This window comes from Ixodes scapularis, unplaced genomic scaffold (genome assembly GCF_016920785.2).
Source record: "Ixodes scapularis isolate PalLabHiFi unplaced genomic scaffold, ASM1692078v2 PGA_scaffold0__279_contigs__length_252992795, whole genome shotgun sequence".
In the NCBI taxonomy this organism is placed as follows: Eukaryota; Metazoa; Arthropoda; class Arachnida; order Ixodida; family Ixodidae; genus Ixodes; species Ixodes scapularis.
Genome location: NW_024609835.1, coordinates 159,654,462 through 159,666,373, shown reverse-complemented (window position 1 = coordinate 159,666,373; position 11,912 = coordinate 159,654,462). Strand labels below are relative to the sequence as shown.

The following is an 11,912-nucleotide window of genomic DNA, read 5'->3' as shown; positions in this document are numbered from 1 at the left end:
CTGCCCTCATGCCCCTCACGCACTCATGGCCCTCATGCACCTCACGCACTCACCGCCCTCAAGGCTCTCACACACTCATACTCCTTACACACTCGCGGTCCTCACAGACCTCCCACGGCCCTCACTCACCCTCACACTCATGAATTTTCCTGATGTAGAAACGCAATCACCCTCACCTCAGCTGTGAAGATGAGGGTGAGTGAAGGTGAGTGAGGGCCCTCATGAGTGAGGTTTGCCGAGGTATGATTGGAACACAGCGCCTGTCGCCTTTTTAAGACAGGATATATAACATTCAACAAAGTAAACACACAAAAAAACATTTTTTAATAAAATTTATCTGCTCGCACAGCTAAGCACAAAACTTATGCTTTTTACTTTTTCAATTTTTTTGAAAATTTTATGATTGTTGTTAATTGAAGCACAAAACTTATGCTCTTTTGACTTTTTCAATTTTTTTTTCATTTTCGGCGCAATGGAGGTTATAGTTACAGTAGTAGAACGCTAATCTTTTTCTAAAACAAATTTCAGGCTGAAGGTTTCATTTTAAAGTGTTCTAAAATTCGCTAAAAAATGTCTTATTACGAAAGAGTTGCTCAAAAATCCAAGTTTGCCTTTGTTTCTTTTTAATTACATGACAAAATAAAATAAATTTAATTATCGTAGTAAAGTTTGTGTGCATTTGACGTAAAAAAAATGTGGTAACGGAGACAATTGTATTTTTCATTTAAGGTGTATTCAAAATTATGTCAACACATAATTGGGAAAGTCCTGTTTTTAACCGCACCTCAGGTGCGAATTTTTCTCCTGAATACAAAAGAAGGTTCTTGCTAAAATAAGGTTTTGACCATTGTGGGAACATATTCATCTACCTCACGAAAACTTTTAATTGAAAACAAAAAATAGGCGTGACACCACTCTGACAATTCTTATCTGAACACACCCTGCAATGACCGTCATTAGACTCCCCCAGTCTCTTTTGCCCCTATTGTGGAATATCTTTTTGCCCTCAAGTGCGTTTGAAGACACATCTTCCCTCTCCTTCACAATACGTGCATTGTTAGATCCTCAGAATCTTCGAACCCCATTTTCTGACAGGTGGTGCCAGTTATTTCTAAAATGGAGGATTATAAATAAATAGCTATAAATTCTAAAAAAAAAAACTAAAAAGATCTGATTTGTGAAATGCCTGAAATCTTCGATTCCACGATACGAGGATGAGTGGAGACATAAAAATCAATACACTAATCCAGAACCAAACAAGGCTATACTTTTTATTGCTGTTTCTTTTGCTAATCAAGGTACACAAATATATTATAATTCACTGAATGCTGAACAACAGTATTGTGGATGGACAGAAGGTCAAACAGCAATCATGCATTGTCATTTTGTATTACTCTGAGAAAAACCCTTTTGTCACAATCAAATTTGAATAAAGAAAAATTAAGCTTGCAAAACAAAATACTGCCTTTACTTCCTGTCTACGTGCTACAGAGGGGCTGTCCCGACTCTTGGTTTCACATGATACAAGTGATGTCTCAAGATACTCTTGCCCTACAAAGTAATTTTATGCGACAACTCAAAACCTCAACCTGTGACAAGATCATAACACAATCTCCAGCAACCACTCGAAAGATTCAAAGAAACAATTTGTAGTTTGACTCATGCTTCAAGCATGAAGTTAGGGTTCTTCAGATTATTATGAAGAAAACACAGCAGTAGTCACATACTAGTACATTTGGCATGAGTATGGTATGTACTTCTGAACCACACATGGAACTCTTCTGATCTAAACTACCAACTCAACAAATACCAAACTATTACACTCGTCAATTCCAAAAATACTCTTCAAAATTGGGCTAACGGCTGATGGCCAACATGAAAAAGCAACTGTATATTCTCGCATGATTATAATGGTTGATTACAGTGGGCAGGCATTCTTAACTGTAAAAAAGAAAATTAAAAAGAAAAGTTAAACAATAGGGGCAAACAAATTTGAATATGTCAGTTTTTACCTCTTAATAACAATGCAATGGTTGTAGAACCTTAATACTGCAAGTTGCATAATCAGAACATCAAATTATGACAGGTATTAAAACAAGCACAAGACAAACTATAATCACCTTCCTCTCAAATGAACTGCTAAATGCTATAGTATCTAGAGTATCCTTCAGGACTGCATACAAAAATGTCAAATAATGGTTCACATGACTGACCTGAATAGGACACAGAACAAGTTTATGGGGTGTCACTGAGAAATATATACATTTGACATAGCAAGAAAAATAAAACCCATGAGGCTTGTTCTTCCAAGCAGACAATGTTTCAACATAAAATTTATGCACATGTTTTAGGTTCTCCACGAAAAATCTAAAAAAATTAAAATAGGACAAAAGTCATGTCAACATGTTCTTTATTCATATTCAACCAAATTAAATGGAATAAGCCTAATTTTAAACAAAGATAGTTCAGCATATGGACCTTTTTCGCATACCTCGTCCTCAGCCATCTGGTAGGCATACCCAATATCGGCGACGAAATAATAATAAAACATTTCAACCTGCAAACAGTAAAACAATAGAGGGGAGACAAAACGAAAATTGCTGACGGTTATGCTGATATCCTAAATGTATTTTATTGGCGTGGTGATGGCAAAACAATTTTTCGCCCATACTGGAAGTGATATTTTAAGATGCCATCACCTTTGTGAAATAGGTCTATATGCACCGATATTGCACAAAGAAAAAGCAGTGGCATCATTTTTAAACTTTTAGTTTAGCTCACATATCTACATAATCCAAACAAAAAAGAAACAAAAAAAAAAAACAGGAAATGTCTTCCTATTCATCCCAAGGAAGTTCTGCATAGCATATAGGGAAACTTGCACAAGCGTGCGGCATTCGAAAAAGTTACTTCCTTGCATGGAAGCTTGCGCAAACAAAACAAAATCAGCAGAACTTCCATTTTTATACCTTTATCTCCGATATTGCTGTCCAAAACGTGCGCTGGAGTATCATAAAACCCTGAACGAACGGCCATCCCTAAAAGATCAGCCACTTCATTTTTCTAGCTAAATATTCGTGGGGTGAAAACTGCTCAACCATTGCCCATCTCATCAAATTCGTGGGATGTTCAACAGCCACCACGCTACCACTTAAAAAAGTTAGTGCCAAGGTACTAATTTTAAACTGGATAAATTAAAGGAAAAGGTCCTGCATCTGATGGGATGAAGCTCGCTCAATTTTATTGCAATCGCAACGTGGCGAAAAACGCAGTAAATGAAACAGCTACACTCCATCTCACAAGCACCCGTAGGGATGACAAAGACGCAGGCGCGTTCTCTTGAAAAGTGCCTTCTACGCGCGAGTTCTTGTGCAAACAAAGGCTTCTGCTGAGCTGGGCTCACGCAATTGTGCCTTTGCCTGTAGAGAGCTGCGAGATTGAATGTACGTGCGAGTTATTTTTTTTAATTTACGGTATGTCAGTTCACCATGTTCAAAAGAAGAGTAAATTTAGATAATAGTGTTGGAAATTGTGAAAGACACTCGGCACAGCTAATTCCACCAATCGCCTTCTCTACCACCACTCACGGCGGTGGTAGATTATAGCTACTGATGGATGAGAACGGCACGGAGATGTTGTCCCGCCTCCAGCGCGAGATCGCCATCCTGGATAACGCTTGGACGTCTCTCGAGCGTGCAAGCGCAGCCAAGACACCGCGAAAGGCAACGGACGTGTGCTGGAGGCTGAGTTCCCGCCTAGTCAAAAACTATGGAGGTAAAAAAAAAAAAAAGCCAACCCTTACAGAAATTATCAAAGAATTTCAATTGAGTTTCTCATGTACTCTATAGGAATACATTAGAAACTCGAATGAAACTCACTGATCATTTTTGTGAGGGAACAGCAGCTTGCTTGAGATATCACACATGTATTCAAAGTGTCTAGATTTCAGAGTATTTCCAACTGTTTGATCGAGGCTCATGGGCCACGTTCGAGGTGCGAGGAGGCAAAAGCACGGGTCGTCTGCAAGCGTCCCAGAGCTTTTGCCAGCCCCTCAACCAGCTATCCTCCTCGCCACGCGGCAATGCGCGGCCGTCGTGTATGCGACTAATCCACGAAGCGGGAGCAGGCCATCAATCTGCGAATGCTCTGTCTGGTTTAAGATCAGCAATCTCTTTAATCTAGACTCTCTACTGTATCGGGCGGCAGGCTGCGCCACCTAGCCGACGTCACTGAGGGCATGCAGTCTGCGTGTCTTTCACCGCCGCCGTCAGCTAGATGGTGGGAAACTGCTACCAAATCCGCTCAATGCATTGGCTCATTCGTGCGCGTGCTGCAGTTTCTTTATTTTATTTTTAAATTGTTAGCGATTGTTGGAATGCATGTAAATTGCTGAGGCGAGAGACGGCTGCTGCATGGACCAACCCTGAAGAAATTGTGATTACGCAGCAAAAAATATTTTCTGCGTGGTCGATGAAATCACTTCACCCTAGAGTGCTGGCTTCTTGCGTCCGCGATGGCGGTTTCAATATTGTGCGAGTTTGTTACAGGTGCACACGTGTATTGTAAATATTTCTGTAAAATTTTGCAGTCTTGTTTTGAAAGATCGCCCACCCTATATTTTTCACCGCTAATCTCGTCACTGTGTGTGGGCGTCCGTTCAGGATTTTATGCCAGTTGCACAATTTGATTGTACCAATGTGCGCATTCTGAGGTTCCTACCCTACTGAAGGGACTAAAACAATGCCCCTCTGCACAAAAGGACAGTCTGACCCAGAATGCTCAGCCATTTCAACTAATCTTACAAGTTGCAAGCACAAAAAAAAAAGAACTAGCGTTTTAAAACAATAAAAAGTCTGTCAAAGTTACATATAGTACAATACATACAACTTAGAAAAACATAGCTAGACCAAGCACATTTCTCTTGTAACAGCATGCTTCCATTTTGGTGCAACGAAAGAGGCACCAGATGCTTGGCAGGACTCAGTAGGACAAACAGAAACCTCGGGGGTTTATATACAGACTCTGCCACGTAAACATGATCCACGGCAAGGGGTGGCAGCACAGGGGTTGCGGGGAATGTTCGGAGCCACGCTCACACTGCCCACACGTCATGCAAGACGCGGCATTTGATGCAGACATGACATGACAGAATTACAAGCGGATACTATTCAGTCACGTTCGAAACATGCTTGCTTTACGTATGTGTACGCTTGCAACATGTCTGAAGACATTTTTGGTAGGACCAATGTGACCATTGTGTGAGGAAGAAACTTGCCTCGGACAATGTTTGTAGACTGTCTCTTACATGATGTACAAGGAGTGCGAGCGCGGCTTAAACCTTTCACCTCAGACGGAATGACAAATGTAACACCTGTGAGGTGCAGAGCTTGCACAACCCACGGCGGCACTTTCTTCTTCTTCCCAGCATCTTACCCCTGGCTTCCCATCCCCTCCTGCTATTTCCCAGCTTCATCCACAAATGCTGCGCAACTCACGTCACAAATAAGGTTTGGGAAAGATTGCCCCTCAAAAATGGTAGCAAAAATGTGTCCCGTAAGTAGTTTTCGTAAGAACAAATCCTTTGTATACAGATGTATAATGCGACAGAAATTAGTGACAGCAGATATAATAAGACAATGAATCGGCAAATTTCTCAGAATCGACCTGATTGTCAGTGCCACCCGTGTAACCAAAGCAAGACTTTTGAGTGTCGACAGAACTTTGCAGAGTACCAAACATTGACCGGGTAATCCGGAAACATTGAGCATCACTCAAGCAAAACGAGTGTTGTGTCAAGCTAAGTGGACCGGCTCGTCACGTTACAAATATAAGAAACTCCTTGGACGAATCGTTTCATTGTCTCCTAACACTTTCAAATGGGTTGTAATAGAAGAGTACACCTACTTTGTTTATAAAGCAATAATGGAAAACAGGAACATGTGAAGGATACGAAAATCGAAGTAATGAGCACTGATGCTGTTGATAGTAATGGCATCCGACCTTGCGACAGCAGCTACGGCAAGTCAGAGTTACTGGCAGAAATCCTTGCAAGTCCGTCAAGAGAAATCAGTTCTACAAGCTAGAACACTACTCTACTGTTTTATGTCCTTACTACTATGGCTATGTTTGTACCATAAGACCTTGAATGAGGTGGTGAGGACAAATTTATATGTCCAAAAGAATGAAGAGTTGATATTTCCAGTGCTCGATGACTGGCAGAGTAGTTATGTTTGGGACCTATAAGCAATCAGCATGGCTGCTACCAGGGAGCTAGACCTACTAGAATTATATGAATTACACATAGAATGCTGAACCCTAAAAAATTGGATTCTTCTCAAATATGGCATTGTAAACTAGTACAAGTCTCCCATGCACTTTCTAGGACAAAGAGTAGATGAAGCACCAACAATTCAGTGCATCTGGATGGCACGGCTGATATATCTAAATGGTCAAAACTGATTGCAGCACGTAAACATGTACAGCTTGTCCTGCTTTCTCGAGAGCAGTTAAGGTGCTGCAGGGAGAGCGCGACCTTCGACAAAGAGGCCCCACTGCATAGACTCAACGTGCGTTATTCAAAATTCACTAATTGTCGTGCCAAAGGCACGACAATTACTGGGGATGCAACTATGGTTAAACCTGGGTAAACCATAATCGGTTAGCTTTTGCTAACCCATTATAAATTCTGTATTCCAGTCAGGGGTACTTAGGCCTTCCTTCGGAAGATGGATCCACTCTTATTGGAAACCTTTAAGTAGATTTTACACATGGGGCCACACAGACCTACCAAACGGAGTGCTAGAATTAGTTGTCCAAGATACAACGTTACAATATACTACAAGGCTGATTGCCAGAAGCATTGCAGGGAGGTCCGTTTGAACACTAGACAAACAGAAATGGAGGCAATGAACAAACACACTGCTGACTATCAATTGTGACTTTAATACTTTGTCTTTATTCATGTCCTTGTCTATCGAGTGTTCATGTTGAACTCCCTATAATGACATAGACAAACTAGATTGCTAGAAGCATTTTGTTACAAAACCAAGCAATTCACTGGCTTCCAACAAGTCACAGATGAAAATTCGTCAATTTCTTGCTAAAGAAAAGACAATGTGCTGTTGGTTATAGCGCAGTTCCTAGCTACGCTCTAGCCATTGTTAAGTTAGACCGCGCGGCAGCTTGGGACTCTGTTCTTTGGTCTTGAGGAACGCAGCAGTGAAAGTTACGCTTCAGAAGTGATCATACTACAGGTACTTACACCAAAATGTAAGCAAGTTTCAAAATAAATTGCACACTTGCAAATGTACCGAGTCACACTTACAGGTACTCAGCGAGATGAATAGAGTTTCCTTGCGACGAGTTTAAAATGTTGCCCAATGTCGAGGCTACAGGCGCCGCAGTTGCCAACCTGCTGTCTATTTTCTAAATGCAGAAAAGCTATCCGTTCAGTTCTAGGACTTAGACCAACCTTCCCATTCTAGACTTTGAGTATTTGTGACTGAAGTCAGTTCATCACTTGGTCAGCACAAAAATGTGCCCTTGTCATAAACTGCAGTGTTGCACCTTGCAAGACTAATTGTTGCACTTCGTTTAATTCATCTGGCCCACAGGAAAGGTATATAATCAAACTGAATGAAGAAATAACTATGTTCAGTTATAGGTCAGCTACATGATATGCGCTACCCACTTCCATTAAACATTTTGCAGCACCAAGACTCCTAACTTACAATCAGGCATTATAGAAAACCAAACTGTACTCTTCTTTCCATGATAATAATGCCTAGTAGATAAACCTCGATATAACCAACCTCAATCAAATGAAATTTTTTTTTCTTTCTATCTTTATTTTACTTTTATCGTACACATGTATCCCTTTTCTCAAAATGCCAAGTAGTTCCCGGGAACAGCTTCAATTGATCGAAGTTTCCGCTTATCATGCACACGTGGTGCTGGCCTCCGACAGGAAAAGCGAGCTTCTTTCTTATCTTCTTTTTAGGGCAGGGAAGGCACTGCCACGCTATCCCTCGAATCCTCTCTCCTGTCTCTGCTGTGCAAAAACTGTTTAGTTTAAAACATCAAATTGAAATACTATTCAGTGTATTTGGGGAAACAATGAGAACTTTACACCGTCCGCATAGAGCGATTGGCTAACACCTGCTGTTGTATCGGCTTCACTTGTACAGCTGTATGGGCTTCATATTTTGGGAATCTGGAAGATAATACAGTCAAACCCATTCATAACAAACGGAAACGCTACAATCAGTTCGATATAGCAAAAACAATTTACAACAAACTTCCACGATGCGTTCGTTGTAAGGCGAGAGCTCTTTCTTTCTCACCTCTTCGCTTCCACCTTGTAACAAAGCGCTGGAAAGTTTTTTTTCTGCACGCATGCAGAGTTTGTTCTTTTAGCTTATCTCCTTTTCTGAATCCCTTCTCTTCGTGGGCAACCGCATCGGGATGATGTTTTCTTTTTTTTTTTTTTTGTGCATGCGTGCGAGTGTTTTTTTAGCTTTCTTCCCTCCTGAATCGCTTTTCTTTGTCAATTTTGTTTGTGGCTTTAGCTTTTGGAATTTTCTTTCCTACTTTTTTTTTGGGGGGGGGGGGGGGGGGGGGGGGGGGAGACAGGCTAAAAGAGGATTGTTTGCGCGTTTTTGGAACCCTTCCCGGGGGGGAGTTCGATATAGCCAATATGTTGTTCGTTATAAAAAGTACATTTTACATGCATTTTTATTTAGGTTTCCCTTGAGTTTGATATAGACAATAATTCGCTGTACCTGGGTTCATTCTAAACGGGTTTCACTGTAGCAGTTCAGAATCATACTAACCCTCAATTATTGCATTGACACAATAATGAAGCCTTCAAACAGTCATATGTACACCTTCATTATATTGAGGTTTAACGGTGCCCCAAAGACGTTTCTGAAATTGTCTGTTCTTGGTGATAACTCATTCTACGGGATATTAGCATCCCAGATATCAAAAAATTATGCTTGTGGGACATCTATTTCCCTACTAAAAATGTGATTCAATTTCGTGCCATGCCCCTTTCCGAGTGGAAAAATCTGGAGTAAAGAATTCAGTGGAGACGCTGGCAGCGTGAGGACAGGATCATCCAATCGCAAGCAAAAACGCTGGCAGCATAGGCGCCGCCGGCACCTCCGCTGGATTCTGTGCTTGAGAGTTTTCCGCTCAGAAAGGGGCATGGCATGAACTTCTATCACATTTTTAGTAGGAAAATAGACGTCACACAAGCATTATTTTTGGATTTCTAGGATGCTTGGAGCACGTAAGATAAGTTATCACCAAGAACAGACAATCTAAGAAACGTCTTTAGTGCACCTTTAACTGTACAGGCATATCCAACACTTTACATCAGTTCAAGTGAGCAACTTTATGTTGCCGCACAGAAGTGAAACAATAGGCTAAAAATATAGGTGGTAAGAAAAATACTGACGGATGCTTTCTTGTAGGATATAACATTGTTATGCTGGAGGTTCAAATGTACATTAGGCTAGCTAGATATAGTTGTCCTTAAAACTGACAAGATCAATGAAGTGGCATACAAGGTTACCGCATTGGGGGAATACTGATGACTCCGAAGGCATTAGGTTGTGTTGGCTGACTAGAGCTTAATGAGCTCAGGACACTAGGGCAGTCAAGGAATTATCTAAAGGTCGATTCAGGGTCAAGCATTTGGAATGTGAAATCGAATTCAACCAAGGTACTCTAGCTACCTAAAGGAGGAGGCAAAAACATATACCCCCTCGAGAGAACCTCAAATGAAAATTACACTAACCAACAGTTAATTAATTTAATCAAGAAGATATATACACCATAATGTCGACGACATTTGATAGCTCCTTAAAAAAAACTAAAATTGTGACCACCAAATCTGGTGCTTCCTCAACCACAAATTGAGCTCCTCAAAACAAAACAAAAGCACGCTCTTTGTTCAAATGTGGTAAAATCTTCAATGTCTTCGCTTTATTGCATCCCGAGCACCGACACTCCCAACGACTCTACTAGCCCCAGAAGCCGTTCTTGAACACGGGCACACGTAATGACATCGCAAATTCGAGGGTCAGAAAACCACCCACTCAACGGCAAAACACCGACAACAGGTCAGCATCACCGATCTCATCGCCTGGACAATTACGCAACACAGAAATTCGCTAGGCAACCTAGACTAGGCCAAAGACACGCATATAAAACGTATGGAAATGAAACTATGTACACGGCTGGTCTCGACAACCTTTTTCTGAAGCAAAAAACAAAGCCGTCTGCGGTGGTGCCAGTCTTGTGTGCCCCGGACGAAAGGCTGTCTTTCTTGTCTCCCACCCTGAGGCCTACCTGAGGGTGTCCTGAGTGCTTGAGATGATGGTGCAGTAGTAGTCTGAATCTCTTGGGTGTCTCACTGTGTCTAAAATTGAGGTAAACAAAATTTGGCAAATAAAACGACCGTGGGAGGTTGCATACCTCTCCTTTACACTTTAATTTCACATTCCCAATACCGTGAGTGCTTTTTCTCTTTCACGCACTTCTTGAGGTCTTTTGAGCCCCCCACATTAGCGGGGTACCTTTTTTGGATGAATCCGATAAACTCCGAAAAACACTTGCCGATAAAATTTTCAATAATCCGTATTTGTCCGGAAAATTCGGGACTTTGAGGTCACGATGGCAAAATAAAAAGTGAAAAAAGACAGTATTTTCCGAACAAAGCTTGGTACTGCGTAAAGCTAGTAGTCCTAAAAACTGCCTTTTGAGTTTTTTCTTTTCTTTTTTTTGTTAATATTGAACTATTGATGAAGGGAGCTTCCATTTATCTTGTCAAGCTTCGTTCAGTACAATGGGCCAACATACTTCTGAACCACGACAAAAACTACTGCTTCGGTTTCTAGTTTCGACCATATTATTTGTGCTTTTTAGAAGGGCTTGTGTTTTTAGAACAGTGAAAGGTGTGAACCTGTAAATTTCATAGGATGGGGAGGGCAGCTGAAAGTTTTATGCATTAAGAGTTTGGAAATTTTAAACTTCCAACACTTATTGAAGTAACACTTGTTTTCAAGATTTCTTGTTGTACAGTTTGTACTGCTAATTGCAAGGGCCCCAATGTCAAGTCCAGTGGCAAAAATATCTTTCAATATAATAGGGGAATTTTTTTAATGAATTTAACATATTTTTTGTCCGGACATTATTTATTTTTATCTTAAAAAAAAATAACAGAGTAAACTGAAACTCCAAATTTCAATTGGAAATCTAACAAAAATAAATTCAGAAAAACACATGAAGTCCACAAAGGAAAACCTTCGAAAACACAGAATTCTAGCTATAAGGGACAACGGAGAAAGCGTGTCAAGCATGCACCCCATACTACGGTTTACTGAATCATCCCGAAGCGCTGCATTGTGTACAATACCCAAAGCAGGCTGAAAATCCTACTAGGCCTCAATGACCATGAACTTTTTCGAAAGCAGATGTGTTGCTCACTAATGTCTGTTATGGAAGGCTACATTGCAGCTCAACGCTTGTGTTGCTGGAGCCATATGGTACCAATGGCATCTATTGCATGACACCAGCAAATACATGTCACTCTGTTGGAGAAAAGCAAAAGTGCAGTTTTCATTAGGTTGTTCTCAATGGTGGACCGTTTAAGGATTTTCCCATGGCCAATGTAGGTACAGCCTTATTGATACATATTCTAGGAGACCGCAGTAAAAAAATGAAAAGAATGATCCAGAAAGACGTAAGGACCGGCAACGCTCTTGGGGACCACAGACGAGGCAAGTGGCAACTCTCGTGCAACATTTTATTTCGAGTGGGCTTTCACGACCGTATAATTGATCACCATATTTATTTAAATGTACATCTATGCTTTCTTTTGGTGCTGCTCTTTAGAATTAAGGGTC

General features: G+C 40.9%; 1 protein-coding gene across 3 annotated transcripts in view; it reads right to left on the bottom strand.

Annotated features, from left to right (window-relative positions):
• Positions 1–1,249: 1,249 nt before the first annotated feature.
• LOC115332900 (protein zwilch homolog) overlaps positions 1,250–11,912 on the bottom strand; it is a 60,998-nt gene continuing 50,335 nt past the window's right edge. For 2 of the 3 annotated variants that reach the window (XM_029995475.4, XM_040498822.2), the window contains exon 16: positions 8,475–10,426. In XM_029995475.4, the coding sequence (XP_029851335.1) occupies positions 10,353–10,426 (74 nt within the window). In that variant the 3' untranslated portion in view covers positions 8,475–10,352. Of the gene's footprint in view, positions 8,213–8,474; positions 10,427–11,912 lie in introns of those variants that run through there. The other variant, XM_029995415.4, reaches the window with a different exon arrangement.